General features: G+C 35.7%; 1 protein-coding gene across 9 annotated transcripts in view; it reads left to right on the top strand.

Moving 5' to 3' along the window:
* LOC110026153 (pheophytinase, chloroplastic) overlaps positions 1-20,988 on the top strand; it is a 47,319-nt gene that overhangs the window by 8,864 nt on the left and 17,467 nt on the right. For 8 of the 9 annotated variants that reach the window (XR_002294170.1, XR_002294172.1, XR_002294175.1 and 5 more), the window contains exons 2-5: positions 6,602-6,694; positions 14,906-15,117; positions 15,269-15,413; positions 15,500-15,572. Coding sequence is in view for 1 of the 9 variants with exons in the window: in XM_020726992.1 (XP_020582651.1) it covers positions 6,602-6,694; positions 14,906-15,117; positions 15,269-15,413; positions 15,500-15,572 (523 nt within the window). In the remaining 8 variants the exon portion in view is untranslated. The remainder of the gene's footprint in view (positions 1-6,601; positions 6,695-14,905; positions 15,118-15,268; positions 15,414-15,499; positions 15,573-20,988) is intronic. The other variant, XR_002294174.1, reaches the window with a different exon arrangement.

The raw sequence follows: 20,988 nt of genomic DNA, 5'->3' as shown, positions 1-20,988 counted from the left end.
AAATTAATCAATCGAAAAAAAAAGTTGACCGACAACCATGTCACAAAACCAAAGAACCACTGCAGCAAGGCTCACGGCCAGGGGCAATGAGGAGAGAAAAAACCCCCAAAACAACCACATTAATCATAAAAGAGCTGCAGGTAGAGGCTCACGACCAGGGGGGACAACAAAAAAAACAACCCAACAAGACAATAAGATGCTCACAGCAGGGACCGCAAAGAGAGCAGTACAACCCCACCCCGAAATTAAACTCATGGGCAGGGACAATGAAAGAAAGCCACCATAGGTATTGCCATTTTGATATACATAAGAGAGTGAATGGACAAGCTCTTATAAATCATTAGGACCGAACCCAATTTCATCACATAAAGTATGACAACGCTTACATTAAATATTCCCACATAGAGATAGATATTGAAATTCATGAATTTTGGGATGACAAACTTGATTACCCATAAAAAAAACTTAGGAGGAAGAGGAGCATTAAAGAGGAAGCACCCAACCAAACCATGCCCAACAAAGGGGTCAAATCGAGCCCAAGGAATGGACCAAACAGTAAGAGATTTCGGCAAACATATAACACCAAAAGAAGCCCAAACCAAGCCCTTCAAATGGGCCAAAACTAATGTAAAACTTTCAGCTAAATTCAACCTAGATGAAGCCAAAGCCGAACTCACCAAAGGGGCCAAAATAACAAGCTTTCATCCAAGACATGATACCAAAAGGAGCTAAACCGAGCCCATCAAAGGGTCAAACCCAGCCCCTGTCTAGGGGTAAACCAAACCCAACACAGGGGGCAAATCAAGCCCACAAGAAAAGACAAAACAGAACTGTATTTCCTAGCTGACAAAGCCAAAACCGAGCCCTCCAAATGGGCTAAAAATAGAGAAAATTTTCCAATAAGGATCCAACTTCAAAGAGCCAAAACCGCATCCAACATATGGGCAAACCGAGCCTTCATAGGGGCAAAACAGAAACGAAAATTTCAGCAAGGATACAACTCCAAAAAGCCAAAATCGAGCCCTCCAAATGGGCTAAAAATAGAAAAAATTTTCCAATAATGATCCGACTTCAAAGAGCCAAGAACCGCATCCAACATATGGGCAAACCAAGTCTTCATAGGGGCAAAACAGAAATGAAAATTTCAGCAAGGATCCAACTCCAAGAATTCAAAACCGAGCTTTTCAAATGGACAAAAAAAAAACAGAGAATATTTCTAGCATTTGCTTTCAAATAGTGATAGATAATATGAAATAGATAAGCCTGAATAGATTATTTTTTTTAGAGCCAACACTTTACAACATTCGTTTTGAACATGAGTAATAATAATAAAAAGCTCTGATAATTCATTCTAACATGCATTTCTAGAGGGGCAAATTTCATTTCAAAACTACCACTATGATATTTCCAAATATCTCAAGCAAGAAGAACAAAGGCAGCTCGTACATGCTATATTTTGATGTTTATAGAAACTATTTCATGCTTAAATCTCAAAACATACCCAACCTTGCTTCCACATATTTTAGAAGAGATAGGAAGTATCTTTAGATGCCATCCGAAATAGTGCAAAAATAGAGGAGAGGGGAAGAATACTTCTTTTCAGCAGATTTAAAATAAAATTATAAGAATGATTCAAGAAAACCACTCCAATAGAAATCTTCCTCCAAAAGACTTCAGGAAACAACCACCACGAATGCTCCACACCACAAGCACATGAGAATTCTAGCTTAGAGAGGATTTCGAAAACGCTTCTCTTCCTAAAAGCCTCAGAAAACAACACCTCACGAATGCTCCACACTTCAAGCACACGAGAATCAAACTTAGGAAAGATTTCAACAGTTTTCTTCTCTAAAAGCCTCTAACAGTAAAACCACAACATCACTTTTCTCTCAAAAAAATTTCAACAACCTAGAACCATACACGAAGAAGTCATTTTATAGGCAGAAAAGAGGGGAAAGAGCCACCAACCAGCCTCACTAGTAAACGAATCACACGACGAGGCAGTAATTGCTACAGTAAAGAGGGAGACAGTAAAGCCTTGAGAAGGAGAAGGGTCGGTTAGCTCGCCTCTTGCAATTGAAGAGCTGAAAAGTTGAGGGGAGCTCGAGGAGGCGAGCCGCATATGCGAACGACAGAGGAAGATTTGAGAAAGGGAGAAGAAATCCCCGCGTGGATCATTCGCGGGAACTAGGGCTCACGAGGGGAGTGGGACGAGTACCGCGGGATCAAGCCACGAGATCGAGCCATGGAACGAGTCAGACGAGGGTTTAAGTGCGTGGGTAGAATGGAAAATAAGGATTAGGATTATAATTTTAATATTACAAGTAATAAAATATATAAAATATTTAATTCATTGAAAATAAAATTCGATTCTTACTTTTTATTTGTGTGTCAAAACATAACAAAATTGGTGTCTATTTTAGGTAATTTTGATGTTCCGGACCGCGCCAACGTGGTCCGTTTCACCATTGGAAGTTGTTTTGACGAATTCATCGATTTGCGTGCAATTTTACTCGTGTCGAAAATATGACAATATGAGTATATTTTCCTACAAAAATTGGTGTTCCGGACACGTTGGCGCAGTCCATTTTGTCGTCGGAAGTCGTCTGGAGAAGTTCGCATTTTCACCCATCCTTAAGCCCAATTTAGGCCCGATTTTGTGCGACTTAGTGAATTTTGTGCATTTGGTGTGCATGTGTGATGATAAAGTCCTGAAATGGTTTTTCTAGGGCTTGAGATCCTATTAGGAACTTCTTCTTGAGCATCCACATAATAGTCCTTTACCACTCGACCATAAGATGATGGTTTGAGATCACTCAGGCGAGACATCATAAGAGAAATAGGAGATGGCTTAAATTTCTAAAAAGGGTGGGTCCCAATTCTAGTTTTCTAAGATGATCAATAGGAACTCCTAGAGCTAGATAGAGCTAGATCCTAGTAGGATCCTAAGGAAAAGAATAATGACCTCAAAATGAGTTTAACAGATGCACAGATTAAAAATAAGGAATCAAATCTATCTCGCATCAAAAAGATCTATAATCATTTTGAACTTTATGTTCTCTTTCTCATCAACTTGTTATGCCCAAGCTCACTAATGGGCTATACTACTTGCAAGATAAGATTGTAAGTACTAATTTCTAATTTTTCATATCACAAAAACTAGAGTTGATATGATTTTTCTTGAAGAATGGTTTTAAGTTCTTCTTGCATAGTCTAGTATGGCAAACTCATCACCATGGATCTAAAATTTGATACTCATTTGTAAAATTCATTCAATATATTTTATCTTCCTTTTAAATATGGCCTTCAATGCTTTTAACGAACAATTTTTATTTTATTTTTTAATATGAATGTTTACTTCCAAATTATAAAGAACAATCATAAATTCCATTTCACTGATTTGACCTTCTATACTATAAGGTAGAGTCGCAAGGTCTACGGTGCGATGATTTTTTATATAAATTGAACACATGTAAATTCTTGACTCAATTCTTTACGAGCAAGCAAAAAGAATCAATAAGATTCAAGGCAACAAAATAAAATTGTTAAAAGTACTCCTATGATGAGCGTGGTCTATTGCACGTCATAACTAGAGAGGTTGCTTTCAAAATTATGCTTTACATTTTAAATATAATTACTCCAAACATTTATATACTCAAAGGATAGTTGTATTGAAAAAAAAAAATCTTAATCAAAGGAGTCTCTACCATCAAAATGCCCTCAAGTCTTTAAATTAATCATTTTTGGTTTAAATCTCACTAAAAAATATTAAAATACAAAAAATAAAATGCAAAATCTATGTTCAATTGAAATTATCGTTATAAGCAAAGAACAAATTATTCATCCATCACAATTGTTTGCCTAGTGTGGTAAACATAAGTTACAAAGAAACAATTTCATATTGAGTGAAATTTTATAATCACTCTCAAAATTTTCTTTCCAATGAGGATGTGACATAGATTTTCTAACATTATGATTTTGTTGCCAAGTGCCATTATTAAAATGAAAGATTATTATTTGGGTTGTTCGTTGTAAAATGTCATTGTTACCCTTACAACCCAAATCCCCTATATAACAAATTATAGAGTGCATTTGATGGGGGCAAAAAGCATTCTATTAGCTTCAATCGACTTGAAAATATATTCTTTGGCAAATATCTATCCAAGATCTACAAGGCCCTGAGATTATATAATTTGTGGTTTCTGATAATGATTTTTCAGTCAGGTTGGGGCCAACTAACTCCATTGATTAATTAGACCGTTGCTTACGATAATTTAGGACGATTGAAACAAGGGATTTTAATCAAGTTCCCTATTGTTCCTCCCACCACTTTATTAGACAAATTTTTCAATCTAAAAGTAGAAATACTAATATCATGTGCTAACTGTTTAAATTTTACTGATTGATCTTAATTGAAACCTTTTTTTTTGGTGATTGAGAGCAAATGATTGATCCTAGAGGATTGCATATATGAGAAACATACTATCATATTTTAAAATCCTTGCAAAATGATTGTGAAATATTTGGATAGTATTTTATTCAAGATTCATGATGCCTTCAAAACATTTGACTAGAAATCACAACTCTCATAGAAGAGCTGGGCGCAAATTTTCATTATCGACGTATTTTTTACGGCTTCATTGGGAAATATTTAAACAAATATCAGGAATTTTTTGCAATAGACAAATAAATTTGAGAAAAAAATTAATGGTAAGAAGTTTGTGCTTTGACTTAGAAGGCACAATCTTAGGTCGATGGTGATGTTGGATATGCTGCAAGGAAAGACATGAGCTTGGGAGGAGTTGGAAGATCTGAGATTGACAAGGAGAGTGCAAAGCATGCCATAAGGAATAAGGCATGGAGGGTTTGCATGGGATTCGAGAAACTGAGATGAGATCTTAGTTTTGACAGCCAAGCTTGGTGAGGACGAATCAATGGAAGCCTTGATTGAACATCAAAGCTCCGAGACATGAGTTGCAAAGGAGATTCTTGAGGTCGACTTGATGGCAGTCCTGGAGTTTGTGATATCTGTGTCGGTGGCGTGGAAGGTGGCGAAATGGAAAGATTTGGCGGCTTGGAAGGTGGCAAAATGGAAAGATTTGGCGGTTCTTGCAATGTTCGGTGAGATTTGTGATATCTGTATTGGGATCAATGATAGCCAGGCGATTGTAGATGGGGATAGGGGTGTAAACGAGTTGAACACGAGACTCGCTCGTGTTCGGCTCGTTTATATTTCGAGCTCAAAAAGTGTGTTCGTGCTGCGCCGACCCCGAGCTCTTCAGGAACAAAGAGTCCTTTTAACAACTCTAATAATGTACCCATAAGACAATAAATATTTTAGCAAGATTTAAAAATTATTATTTATATTAAAACATCATTTGAATCTAATTTAATAATTTTTATTCTATTTTCTTAATCAATATTTTAATTGATTATAAGTCTTTGTAGCCTTTTAGTCAATTAGGATTTTTTAATATACTACTTAATATATATATATATAAACTTGATGAGTAGTATATCGAGCCAAACGAGCCGAAAACGAGCGAATACATCTTAGTTCGTGTTCGGCTCGTTAACTTATCGAACAAAATTAACGAGCAGAGCATGAGCTTCTTAACGAGCCGAACACGAGTTGTTCGCGAACAACGAGCCGTTTTGACAGCCCTAGATGGGGAGAACTGCAGGTTTTTGTTTGAGAGAATTGCGATATGGATGGATCTTGGAGGTGCAATCTTGGAGACATGGATGGTTGACATGATTTGCATCCGAGGTGGCTAGTGGCTTAGGTGAAGGGTTGTTTGTAGAAAAAATGACAAAATATGGGCGATTGCGTGAGAAACTATCGGTTCATAGGTGGTTTCCTTGAGGAAAACTTGTGTGATCTAAAAGCTGGATGAGCTTGACTGCTGGTGACAAATACATTCAGGAAGAGATTCGCTGGTTGCACTTTTTCTCAACAAGTGCACCTATGAAAGAATCCTTCATCAAACACTTTGAGCTTGTAAACACTCCCAGAGAAAGAAGAAAATGTAAAGATAATAAGGGGTCATATCATCCTCCTCCCCAAATGAGGTATTCATATAATACAACTCCTTAAACTGATTAACTTCCTTTAATTAATTCACTGTTGGCTACAAATTTTCTATAAGTAGATTCACATCATTCTAATTCATAAGTTTTAGATTTTATTTAGCAAGCTCTTACTAACCCAAAAAAAAAAAGCATATGACGGTTTTCTGCAAAGAATCTTACAGAAAAAATTGTAAGATTCTTGCACCCTCTGTAGATTTTTTATCAATATATGAGGAGTGTTTTATAGAGTTTAGGAATTATTTTTACTTTGCCATTGGTGTGGAGTTTTACAATGCGTTAAGAAGTGAATTTTACTTACTGCCTAGGGTTGTTGCGTTCCAAACAAGCAGCAGGTCCATGATTTTAGGGACCTTTTCATAAATTGAAAGCAACCGTACATATCCATTCTTTGTTGTTTACTAAACTGACGTAAACTGCACGAGTTTTATCCATGAACCAAAATAAATTTGGGCTTAAAACGATGATCTTATGGGTCCTTGAAATGTTAATTTCGTATGCCTATTTGCAGCATATGGAATTGGAGAGGCTATCGCATACGTTATCTGTCTTCTGGAAAAAGTGGCCCTGCACTGATTTTAATTCATGGTTTTGGGGCAAACAGGTGCATTTCATTACTGTTTTTATTTTAATTGTGATTTTCAGACAATTATGTTGGATGAGCCTTTCATTTGCATATTTTTTGTTTTGTTTGATCTTAAAGCTTTCCCGTGTATCTAAGGTCTTTTGCAACTGATAACATCAGGCTTTGCCCTTTTTTGGTCCTGCTTGTTTCCATAAGATCTAGTCATCATGTTTATCATGTTATGTCAATCACAAGGTGTATGTTGCAAAAAATTCTATTATGTTGTGCACTTATTGTGATCTTCTTTATTCTTGGTTGTTGCTTTTTCTCAAAGAGGCATGCTATTATTATTGTAGGTTCTGGTTAGTCGTGCAGGGTAATTCTGACATTCAAATTTTCTTACTGCTTGAAGGAGTCATCCTCTTTAGATTTGCTTCTGCATCCATTAAAATGGTCCTAGATATAATTAATGTCCAAATACAGAAGTTACCTACGGACCTGATTATGCAAACTCTAGTTTTAGCTCTCGATCTTGCAATCAGATTAAATTCTGAACCGACGCATTATGATTGGTCCGGGCCATGTGTTTATTAGATGAACCATTGAGATTCACGTATGAAGTCTCAATTCCTTCCACCTCTATATCCGTAACTTAGTCTCGATCTATAAGTGTAAAAATTGCTTACTGTCAGTTAATAAACTTAATGACCACATTTTAAGTTTTCACTTTCTAATCCTTTTTGAATTTTCTTTTACTTGCTTTCTTATTAATGTGGTGGACCCACTTCTGTTTCATTTGATTCTTACTTGATATTGTTGCTGGATTGCTTTCTCCTTTTATTGATTGTTTTTGCCTCTTGTTGGACGTTTGTCTTCGCCATCATTGCACTTTTTTTTCCCTTTCCTTCACTTTTTAATTTTCATACTCTCATATAGGAGGGTGCTTTTGCCCAATCTCATATCTAATGTTTAATTTACCTTTTTTTTTCTTTTTTATTCCGGCTCTTCATGATCTTGAATAGTCATGATTTTCTTAGCTTTTCCTGATGAGTGAATTACCCAAACATTTTGATTGCAATCACTACCTTCCTTTTGTTGAAAGATCTCGTAAATAATGATGATTATATTTCATATTTATCATAACACTATATTTAGAGGGTTATAAATTATATGAAGAATCTTAGGAATCTCTTTTTATTTTGTCTCCTTAATTAGAGAGATTAGCTGCCTATTATATTTGTTATCATTTCTTTCCTTATCTACTGTATTATGTTTTTATTGCTTTCTTTACCAATAAGTCCTGTAATGGGTATTTATATCCCTCTTTGTATCAATAAGAATAAGTCCTCTTATATCTTTTTCATGGTATAAAAAATTACGATCCGCAGTCGTTCGGTTAATTTACGTATCGTATCGTATTCATCGTTAAAGTCCTTCGGCACAGACGGGATCGTGATTGATCGACTCAGACAGGATCGTCGTCGTTGCCTGGAAGTCCTTTGACGCAGACGGAATCGTGATCGGCGCAGAGACTCGGAACTCCGCCTTTCCATTCTTCTACTTCGTCGTCATCTCGAAATCCTTCGGCGCAGAGACCCGGAACTCCGCGAAGCAACTGCGACCAGAGCTCGAGAGGATCACGTCTCGCTGGCAACTTCAGCCAAACCCTCGCCTGCTTCTTTCGGGACTCCTCGATCGTCTTTTCGTTCGACTTCGTTCATTCGACTTTGCTTGATTTGCCTTCGTTCGGGATTCCTCGAGCGTTTGGCTTTGTTAATTCGGCTTCCTGCTCGGTTTGCTCGCTCGACGGGTTCCTGCTGCAAACTCCTAGACAATACGTGCTCGAGCAAATTCACCATCCTTCATCTCTAAAATGTCTGAAGTCACGTAAAATGTCTGAAGTCACGTCTAGGACAATTCAACCATCTCAGCCCGAAGGTCACAGAAATACATCTGAAAATCATCCCATTCAGATCACTGCAATCCGACTAAATGGTGATAATTTTCTTCGATGGTCACAATCTGTTCGCATGTATCTCTGAGGAAGAGGAAAGATTGGCTATATCACAGGTGATACTAAACAACCTGACATGAATGACATAATGTATGCCGTTTTGGATGCGGAAAACTCAATGGTAATGACATAGTTGGTCAATTTCATGACTGAAGAGATAAGTGTAAATCATCTCTGTTACTCTATAGCCAAGAAATTATGGGACAATGTTTCAGGAATGTACTCTGATCTTGGAAATCAATCCCAAGTTGAAATCACTCTGATCTTGGAAATCAATCCCAAGTTTATGAGTTGACCCTACGACTTGGGGAAATTTGCCAAAGTGAGGATTTTGTGACAAAGTATTTCAATTCTCTTAAAAGGATTTGGCAGGACCTTGACTTATTCAACGATCATGAGTGGAAATCAAAAGATGACGACAACCAGTACAAGAAAATAGTGGATACTGACTGAATCTTCAAATTTTTTGTAGGTCTAAACGTTGAATATGATGAGGTCCGTGGCCGAATAATTGGAAGAAGATCCCTGCCTCCAATTGGTGAAGTTTTTGCAGAGGTAGGGAGAGAAGAGAGTCTGAGACATGTGTTGTTGGGAAAGAGGACGACAGGTTCAACCGAGTCCGTGGAAGGATCAGCGCTGGCTATTCCTGAAGCTCAAGTAAACAGGAAAACTTCTCACAACTAGCGTGTAGAAGACATTCCTGAAGCTCAAGTAAACAGGAAAACTTCTCACAACTAGCGTGTAGAAGACAAAAACAACCTGCGCTGTGTACTGTGGAAAGCCAAACCATACTCACGAAAATGCTGGAAATTGCATGGTAAACCACCTAATGGAAACCACCTAATGGGGTAAGGGAAAAAAATCTGGTGAACATAACACACCTACCGCAAATGAAGTTGAGTCATCTCCACTTAGTAAAGAGCAATTAAGTCATCTTCTAATGCACCTATCAATTAAGTCATCTTGCTCATCATCTAATGCGCCTATCAGTTCTATATCACAAGCAGATAGTAATCCTTTGGCTTTTCTAGGAAGTACCACGTCTTGGATCATTGATTTAGGAGCCTCTGATTATATGACAAGCTGTTCTCAATTATTTGATTCATATTATCTATGTTTCGGTTCCGAAAAAATCAGAATTACTGATGACAGTTTTTCACCTATTGCAAGAAAAGAAAATATTAAAATTTCAGAAAAAATCTCTTTGAATCTGTCTTACATGTTCCAAAACTTACATGTAATCTTCTTTCTGTTAGCAAATTGTCTAAAAATTATGATAATTCCATTTTTTTCTTTCCTTCCAATTGGGTTTTTCATGACCGAAACTCGGGGAAGATGATTGGAACTGCTAGAGAAATAAATGGGTTGTACTACTATGATGGAACTGATTCTGTGAATAAAACAGCTCATGGATTATGTAGTATAAGTTCAAGCTTTGACTATGATCAGGTTATGTTATGGCATAAAAGATTAGGGCATCCTAACTTTTCATATCTCAAATATATCTTTCATATCTCAAATCTTTATTTCCTAAACTATTTAAAAGTATTGATTGTTCAAAACTTCATTGTGAAGCGTGTAATTTATCTGAAAGACATTGTGTTTCGTTTCCAATAAAATTATGTTCTGTTTCAAAACCATTTTATTTGATGCATAGTGATGTTTGGGGCTCATTTAAAGTTAACACACTGTCGGGAAAAAAATGGTTTGTAACATTTATTGATGATCACACACGAGTTTTCTGGGTGTATTTTTTGGAAAAGAAATCTGAAGTTGAACAACGATTTAAAGATTTTTTTCACATGATTGAAAATCAATTTCAAACAAAAATTGACATTCTAAGAACGAATAATGAGACTGAATATTTCAACAAATATTTGAGAACATTTATTTAGAAAAATGTATTTTGCATCAATCCACTTGTCGTGACACACCACAAAAAATAAGTATTGCTGAAAGAAAAAATAGACATTTACTCGAAGTTACCAGGGCGTTTATGTTTTTCATGAAATTTCTTAAATATCTTTGGGGTAATACACTCCTCACCTCCTGTTATTTAATAAACAGAATGTTATCTCGAGTTCTAAAATTTAAATCACATTTACAAGTCTTAAAAAATTATTTTTCCACATTTAAGATAACAGCTGATCTCCCTTTAAAAGTCTTTGGATGTGTTTGTTATGTGCATATCCCAAATGTGTTTCGCTCAAAATTTGATCCCAAAACCGAAAAATATGTTTTTATTGGGTATACTTCCAATAAAAGTGGGTACAAATGCTTTAATCCTGAAAAAAAAATTTTTTTTGAGCGCATGGATGTCAAGTTTATCGAGGATCACCCGTTTTTTTTCAAAATAATTTTCTTCAAGGGGAGAACTTAGTTGAAGAAAATAATTTTTGTGAAACTTTACCCATTCCTTTAACTAATTCAAATATGGAAACTAGGGTCAGCACTAGTAATTCTATTTTGCCAGATAATACCTTATCAGAGAGGGGGAGAAATACTTTCAACGGATCTTAATCCTCAACATGAGCTGCAAGTTTATACTAGGAAAAAATTCCATAAAGTTACTACAACCCCAATTATTCCCTCAGCAGATGTTCAATCACTTTTGCCGAATAATGACCCTACAACTCAGAGTAATCTTCCCTTTACTTTCACTCATCCACATTCTGATCTTGATCTTCCAATTGCTTTCAGAAAAGGAATCCGAACAAACACGAAACATCATATCACACAATACTTGTCATATGAAAAACTATCAAAAAATCATAGAGCATTTGTGTCTAGGTTTTCTAACTTACTTGTTCCAAGAACTATTCAGGAAGCATTAAGTGAACCGAGTTGAAAATTAGCTGTGATGGAAGAAATAAATGCTCTTAAAAGAAATAACTCCTGGACAGTCATTGATCTACTTAAAGACAAGAAGATAGTTGGGTGTAAATGGGTGTTCACGGTAAAGTTTAAAGCTGATGGAAGTGTGGAGAGATACAAATTGTGACTAGTAGCAAACTGATTTACTCAAACTCATGGTATTGATTACCAAGAGACTTTTGCTCCTATTGCTAAAATTAGCTCTATTAGAGTAGTTCTTTCTCTTACAGTTAACATCAACTGACCACTTCATCAATTTGATGTAAAAAATGTGTTTTTAAATGGAGAATTGCGAGAAGAAGTATGTATGGACCTACCACCCGGATTTGAAGAAAAATTTGGAAAAGGTAAAGTATGCAAATTAAAAAAGTCCCTGTACGGGTTAAAGCAGTCTCCTAGAGCTTGGTTTGAGCGTTTTGGTGATGTTATCAAGAGACATGGATCCTCTCAAAGTCAAGTTGATCACACTTTTTATTTCAAACATTCCATTAAAGGTAAAGTAACCATTGTGATTGTGTATGTAGATTACATAATCATGACAGGGGATGATCCTCTGGAGATTAGCAACCTAAAGAGGAAACTTGAAACCGAATTTGATATTAAAAACTTAGGAAAGCTGAAATTTTTCCTCGGAATGGAGTTTGCAAGATTCAAGGAGGGAATTTTTGTCAATCAATGCAAGTATGTACTTGATTTACTAAAAGAAACATGAATGACAGGTTGCAATGCAACATATACGCACATATAAGCCAATAGAACCTAATATAAAATTGAAAACAACAACAACTAATGAGGTAATGGACAAAGAACGCTATCAAAGATTGGTAGGGTGACTAATCTATTTGGCTCACACTGGACCTGACAGCTTTTGCAGTAAGTGTTGTGAGTCAATTCATGCATTCACCTGGACCTAGTCACTTTAATTTTGAGATATCTCTTTTGAGATATCTCAAAAGAACTCCTGGAAAATGACTTTTGTTCAAAAAGGGAGAACATCTAATAGAGGCATACACAGATTCAGATTAGGCAGGAGATGTAAATGATAGAAGATCCACATCAGGTTATTGTACCTTTGTAGGCGGAAATCTGGTTACTTGGAAAAGTAAAAAACAAAGTGTGGTAGCAAGAAGTAGTGTTGAAGCAGAATTATGCTCGGTGGCCCATGGACTCTATGAAATATTATGGATAAAAAGACTCCTGGAAGAGTTGAAGATTCCTATACCAACACCTATTAAAGTTTACTGCGATAACAAGGCTGCAATCTCTATAGCTCATAATCCAGTTCTATACGACAGAATAAAACATGTAGAGGTTGACAAACATTTCATCAATGAGAAGATAGTGATATGTATGTCCTACATACCCACTGCTAGCCAAACAACAGATATTCTAACAAAAGTCCTTTTCAAAATGCAACATGAAAATCTAGTTAGCAAGCTTGCCATGAGTGACATTTTCATGCCAGCTTGAGGGTGAGTGTTGAAAGATCTCGCAAACAATGATGATTATATTTCATAATTATGATAACTCTATATTTAGAAGGTTATAAATTATATGATGGATCTTAGGAATCTCTATATATTTTGTCTCCTTAATTAGAGAGATTAGCTGTCTATTATATTTGTTATTATTTCTTTACTTACCTACTGTATTCTGTTTTTATTGCTTTTCTTGCCAATAAGTCTTGTATAGGTATTTATACCCCTCTTGTATCAATAAGAATAAGTCCTCTTCTATCTTTTTCACCTTTTTTGCATAATTTATATTTTACAATAACTTTCTTCATCACTGTGTAGATATGTAGCTAAGGACAGTAGTAATTTACTACTTTACCTGAGTGGGTCCTTAATTAGTTTTATTGTCAACCATTTGGTTTTGTCTCACATTAATCATGATAGATAATTTGGATATGTGATACTCTTTATTGACTCGAATAATATGTTGATACAGTAGTGCATATATATAAGCAACGAGAAAGTAGCAATAGAAAACTTGATAAATAAAAATACCATTAATAATGAAGATATGTTATAATAGTAAGAGCTATAGATTCCTTTTATAGATATTATACACATGTTCTATTATTAATATGTCAATAAATAATTTTGAAATCTTTTCCCCCCACAAACTTAGGATATTGTTGTATGAAGCATCAAAAAGTGAAAACACCAAAGTTGATAGGAATTCATATTTAAGTCTATAATATGCATAGAAAAAGAAACAAAGGGCAAGCTAAGGGTGCCTTTATGATGTTGATATTGGGTGAGATGACAACCAGTTCTTGATATGTTTAATTCTCCCTTGAAAAATTTACTTGTAAGAAATATGGATAGCATTTTTATTGTCAAAATACATATGAGTAGATTAGAAAGAACAATACACATTAGCAAGCAACCACATTAATCAAATTATCTCCCTTCCTGTATAGGCCATAGCATGATGCACAGCTTCTATGAAAGATCAAGAAACAACACTTTGTTTCTTTTGTTTTTTTTTTCTCAAGAAATGAGACTATGCTAGAAAAATGTAAAAAACGGTAGTAGATTTGCAGTCTACTGGATTTCTAGTTCAAACAACATCAAAGTAAGCGTGCACATCCAAAGAAGATGTTGATAAAAATAAGAGACTGAAAAAATGTCCCCTGAAAATATCACAAAATTTGAAGAATGACAATTCAATAAACGCTGCGTGGAGAAGAAACAAATGAACTGAAAATGTGAACAACATTGATAATATTTGATAGTAAGATAAATCAAGCTACCAAGAATAGTAAGATGTAAAATAAGAATAGTTAAAGATGTGCCATCTGAAGGAGATAAACATTGATTTATCAACTATCCTAGTAATTGTAAGCTGTGCACGCTTAAGGATATCAGTTACATACTTAAGCTATTAGAGAGGATAGGTTTTAGGAGAATGAGCTGCATCATTATCCAAGCAATAATAACGTAGACCTAAATCTTTTATTTCAAAGCCAAAAGCTAATTCAGACTCTAATACTACAATACTAACTTAATCGTCTATCGTAATTATATCAACAATTTTCAATGGATGCAGAATACGATTACCAGCAATACACTCAACAAAAAAATGTAGAGTCTTGGTCATAGATATGTATTGGCATAAAATCACAAATCCAGCTCAACATACTTTAAAATTTGAAACCACTATAAGAAAGCATACTAGTGAACGAGCAAAACTAAATGTTTAAAAAAGCCTTTTTTCTCTCTTTACAGTGGAGTATGAAGAGGAGGCGGTTATAGCTTTTGCTTTTATTTTGTTTCTCATGCTTACTATTACCTTTTCTTGGCAGTCTGCTTGTAATATGCCAATTGTTTTCTTAGATGGTTTTTCTCCCACAGCGACCATTGGAGGAAAAACATTTCTTTTCTTTCAAAGACAAATAGGGTGTACTCAATTGATCTTATTGGTTATGGTTATTCGGAAAAACCAAATCCTCGGGAATTTGGGGCAAACTCTTTCTACACCTTTGAAACGTGGGCAGCTCAGCTAAATGAATTTTGTGCTGATGTGGTGAAAGATGATGCATTCTTTATATGCAACTCTATCGGAGGTATGTCTGCATTTGCTCTAAAAATTTTCCTTTATTTTTAGTTTTTTCTCCTTGCAAAACTTGGCCAACTGAACAAAATGGCTAAGATGCTAAATCAGTATCTATTGTGGCCACCCATTTGTTTCCAAGTGGATTTTTTGCTATTTTACAGGGGTGGTCGGCCTTCAGGCAGCCATTATGGAGCCTCAGATTTGTAAAGGAATCTTTTTACTGAACATTTCTCTGAGGAGGCTTCATATTAAGAAGCAGCCATGGTATGGAAGGCCTTTCATCAAGTCATTTCAGAGCTTACTGCGGTACATGATGACTTGTTTAGGAATATAAAAGAGGTGGTTATGTCTTGATTTGATTGATTTGAGATGCTGCTTTTGATCATTGACAGAAATACGGAGATCGGAAAAGTTTTCTACAATGCAGTTGCCACAAAAGAATCAGTGAAGAGTATTTTGTACCAGGTGTTGTTAAGTGAAACTATGATACATACTTCTACTTTTACTTTCAAGTTTGTGTAGGTTTAAACTTATTTTAAGCTTGCCCGAGTCCAGAAAATAAGATATTGAAGGTTTTCAGATAATTAAGTTGCATATACGGTATAATCCAGTCAGGCATAAGATGCCTGAATAGGGTGATACAAGATCTAGTTTGGTTAGATTTGGCTAAAAGAGCTTGCTTGGCTCAGAGTAGTTGGATTGCTTGACATGACACAGGTAACTTGTCATTTGGAGATCGCTTAATAATGATTGTAGGTTTGGTCCCACAGCCCAAGTAATCTATTTACTTGGCTCAGCTCAGATGAAGTTCAGGAATTAATGTGTTGAGAAGAAAATGACATTTGCATCAATTAAAGCATAAAGCATCCTCAAGGTCGGTCAGGACCTCTTCAAATGCATAAGGGACACACATCTGGGATATATAGGATGATACCGCCAACAAAAGCAGGAACGCCCTGTTCAATGGGCCATGTGACATCCGGAAATGAAACTTGATGTCAAATAAAGTAAATGACATGTTCATAAATTAAGAATAAGATTTGTCAGACCAAATTTACACAAAAGATGGGAGATTTACTAGCATAGTGTTAAGTGTGGTCTTTTCATAATTAATTAGTTATTAGACGATATCTTTTCTTTTAATTTTCTTCCTGATGATAATTTAGTAACTAAAGGTCTAAGGGTTATTTGGAATAGTTTTCCCATAGGCATTTATTTGGAAGGAATAAGGGTTCTTTTGGAGTGGTTTCTTTTAGGCTGTCCTGAGCTGAAGTGAGGATTCACTTCCCAAGTTTGGTAGAGGTGAGAAGGGGAAGGGATTGTAGTGAAGTCTGGGATTTCACCAAATTGATCAACCAAACTTCTTTCTTTCCTCCATAGCATTCTTGAATCCTTTTTCTGCATTTGCTGTGGCTTTCTACCCAAATTCTTGCTGCAAGAAATCCAAAATAGCAGCAGAACAGATTATGTCAAGTTTGGAAATCATAGCGGAGTCCAAGGATTTGCAAAAATTGATTCCAACATTCGAAATCAACATCCTAGCAACTGTTCAGTGACTGTTTTGAGATTTGGGAAAGGGTTTGTTCACTATTCTTGCTGTGCCAAGTGTTCCAAATCAAGGTAGAGTTTAGCAGATGTATATGCTGAGACCACTTTGAAGTATACATCATAGAAATTCAAGAATCCTGAAGTCGTTATCATGTTCTTCATCAAGAAAAGGCCACAGAACTTGGTTCTCTGCTTTCTAGTTTTAATTTTACGTTGATAATTTTTCTTGGAAACAACAATCTACCTTTCTATTTTTTTATCTTAATTATTTCAATTTTGCTATCCAACCATGTTCAGGAGCAAGAAATACCAACCAACAGAATTGCTGCCATCTACGAACATCTAGAAGTGCAATCCCAGCAACCTAAAGCAGGATTTTTGAATGAAACCTGCTTTATAATGGCATTTCCTGAAACCTGTGAAAACCATTAAACCAGATTTTTTGGGAAAATACCGATAAAATCTCCATTGAAGAATTGGGTATATCAGAAAGGTGATGCAATGGAAGCAGTCACTTAACTAACCAAATTCAAAGTGTGTGTGCTGGGAAGAATTGGGCCATTGTAAGTTTCAATAATTTTAAGGCTAGAAAATTTCAGTCATACGTATTTTAGGAAATCAAATTTCAGTGAATTTAAGCAAGAACAATGTTATTACTTCATGGAAAAAAATTTAGCCCACTATCTTCAATTGGGTTAAATCCAAGAACCGGCTGGAATATCCAGATCAAGTTCTTCCATTGTCTGCGTGAATGTGGCAGCCTGAGCATTTTGGCTGAATTGTTGAAAAATCACACTAAGGTCGACAAAATTGTTGGTTATTTATTGAAGATCATATTTTCAACATTTGAGCGATGTCATTTACCTCCTTGTTCGGTTAATACATTTAACAGTCTAACATGATTGCCTTGGAGAATCGGTAGCTGAGAGTCATCTATCATGGAGACTATAACTGGAAGTATTGCTAAATACCATATATTTGAGGATGAATGAATACTTATTTTCAGGATCATTCCCAGAATTTTGTCCAAGCATGCAACTGAAGGGAAACTAACTCTTAAGAATTATTTTTGTCTTTCCCTTTCTTCCACTTATCCTCAATTTATCTTTTCTTGAATCCATAACCAATACCAAAATTTATATAAACGTTTTTCTTGCACTCTTGTATAGATATGGTGGGAACAATGAGAGGAAGAGCTAGTACACGAGAAAAGGCAAGAGACTGGAACATTATGTGCATTAGGAAGTTAAACTTTGATGGGTGATCGTCAGTGAGATAATGATGATAATAGAGTGCACGACTTAAGCTCTCAATTCAATTAGTTCAATTTGAGCTTGATAGCTTGGCGCAATTGCTAATGGTGGATCAAGAGAATGGTTGCAAACTAAAAAAATTCTACTGTTGAAATCAATGTTTGTTGTTGTTTACTTTGAAGTAGTTGGAGTGAAAACACTGTTTTCTTAAAATAAGTAGCCAAATGTGGATCAAAATAAGGTCCTCTCCATTTGGGAGGAAGAGTTTAAAGATATTTAAAAGATTAATATTTGAAGAAAAAAAAATTTGAGGATGATGAAGACCTGTTATTTTGTAATGATGTGCTATATATGATGAATGATTTATGGGGGATGACAATGAGGCTACACTCTCAAATTATTTAGAAGTTCTCAAAGTCGATTTCTTCGATAGAGGTAGAAGCAAGACGTTCAAATCCGACACAAGTTAACAAGAAATTAACAGAAAAGATTTCTAAATAAATATATGTAATTAAAGTTGTAACTGTCAGTATAACCACTATTAAACTTAAAGAAATATCCTTATTAGTTTTTATTGATTAGGAAAAGGAAAGGTAATTGAGGAGGAAGATTAAGAGGATATTGACACGAGCAAAAGAAACTCATTATAATAATAAATTTAATGAAGGCGTATTAAATAATGAGAGTGTAGGAAACTTTTAAATTTATAAATTCTAATTTTATAGGCTTAAATTATTTGTTATTATTGATTTGGTAAGGAGATCTATTAAGATGAACTTTTTTTGATTTGTTATGCTCTTACTTCAATATCTTGTTTTGCTCTTTTTATCATTATATAATGCTTTGATAATTTGATGCAGTATTGCGCTTCTTACTGCATATATTAATTTTACTTGTACGTATTTTGCACATTTTGTTGGTTTCTAGACTTATGCCTTGCCTCATGAGTAGAAAATGCCTCAATATCTAATCTCATAAATTCAAACTTTAATCCTGTAGTCTCAAAATATGATGTTAATAGTTCATTTTTCTTTGTTTACATGAAATTTACATAATTTGTTTGACTTGCATGATTTTCAATATTTTTTGTTTGTTTGTTCATTTCTATTAGAATGACAACTCTTTATTCCTATATTGGATTTGACTTTTTTCAATATTATTAGAAATATCAAATATTCAATTCACCTCCCACCCGTCCTGATTGCTCGCTCTACATCTGTCCCTTTTCAATATTAGCCTAATCGCATTATGGTCGAGCTTACAGGTGGCATGTGACTGAAGAGTGACTATGCATATTGATAAGTTTTGAGTGACTATGCATATTGATAAGTGTTTTTTTTTTTTTATTGATAAATTGTTTTTCCTTAAATTTCCATGTTAGTTACTTCGAAGTTGATTTATTATGTTAGATTTGTATTAGATTTCTTTCTGCATTCAACATTAGATTTGTTACTAGAGCTTAAGATCACTTTATGTTGTCAGTTAAAAGCAATACATCAACAAAAATTTTGTAATTTAGATAAAATCAATTTATTTATTATTTTATATAATCTAAACATAAATATTAGAACCTTAAGAGTAATTGATACTGGAACTAGTAGGAAAAATAATGGAAACACAAAAAACAAACTTTAATTATTATTAAAATAGGGTTACGACATGACTCGAACGGAAATAACGACACTAATATAAAACAACACAAGCAAACACTTCTAAATGTTTCCCAACGGATGGTGGACGTCAGTTAGAGGGATAGGGATGATTGGAAGGGATGACGACAACAACGGGAGGCGGGTGATGGCGAAGGGAGGGTGCAAAATTGTATGAATAACAAATGGGAAGGGTTTAGGTAGTCGGCAACAGTAGGGGGTGGGGCTTGAAAGGAGTTAGGAAGGCGAGACAACGATAATAACCTGCAGGAAGGGGGAATGACTGGTTGTCAAGGTGACAAAGGGAGAGTTCAGTGATTGAGGAGTGGGGAGGAGTAGGCTTGGGGAAGGTAAAAAAGAGGATACAATCGTCATCTCAAAGAGGATACAACCAAAGCAATACCATTTCCTCGGATGCAACTCACAAAGGGTAAAGTGACTCCACACAGAGTATCTGAAACTAAATACACTAAGAACTGACTCCCGACACACCTAAGTGAACTATTTATAGGCTCCCTTGGACAGAAAAACTTCTACACAAAAGAAAGGGGTGGAAAAGACAGGGGAATCAGAAAACTCTTCTCAGAAAAGAACTAGTGCAAAATAGCCCCTTTAGATCTTGCTGCCTTCTCACGGATTGCGAAATTTTGCAGTCCCGGCCTTCTACTCTCTCGGGTTCTCCCTCTTTCACGACTTCTCATGGTTTTCTGCTCCCGTGAAGTCTCGCGGAGCTTCAATCCCGCCGGATCAAAGCGCCCGGGGCACTGTTTTTAGCACCCGCGTCATGATCCTAAGGTTAGGCGAGATTAAACTTCATTAATCAAAGTTTCCTTTTCATTATCAGCTATCCTAGATCCCACTGGCGACTGCATTGTTGCCCGAGGTATTTGAGGATCCACCACAGTTTTGCGAGCAAATATCCATATCGATCTGCCCTCTTAAGGCTGTGGACCACATTTATACTGTTGAATCTTCCAAAAAGTATCCCACAATCTGTTAGAATGGGCGTGTTGTGGGAGTAATCTGACCCTTCTCGCACGACAATTGTGCTGTTGGTACGAAGTTTTTCTGACATAACCTCGATTGTATCTGTCCAGTATCGAGTGTGGGTGTCTTGTTCCTCTGGTGTCATCACTAAAACTGGTTTCACTGACGTTGTTCTACTGAAATGGTATCCTGTGACCTCGAGCTCTGTCGAAGGAAGGAGGGTGATGAGTTTCCCTTCTTTGGTGAAAGAGCATGTGTTTCTATATTCGCTGTGCTGAGTCTTTTAGTCAAATTGCAACATGTCGGCGCGGAAAGGGGGTAAAGTTAAAAAGTTTGAGTTGGTGTTTGCCCATAAGAAGCTGTCGGTCGCTGGGAGTGAAGTCTTGTTGCCCGCTTCGGGAGGACGTTTAATTTACACACACACACACACACACACATACACAT

Source organism: Phalaenopsis equestris, unplaced genomic scaffold (genome assembly GCF_001263595.1).
Source record: "Phalaenopsis equestris unplaced genomic scaffold, ASM126359v1 Scaffold000353, whole genome shotgun sequence".
Classification (NCBI taxonomy): Eukaryota; Viridiplantae; Streptophyta; class Magnoliopsida; order Asparagales; family Orchidaceae; genus Phalaenopsis; species Phalaenopsis equestris.
This window is presented reverse-complemented; position numbering and strand designations above follow the sequence as displayed.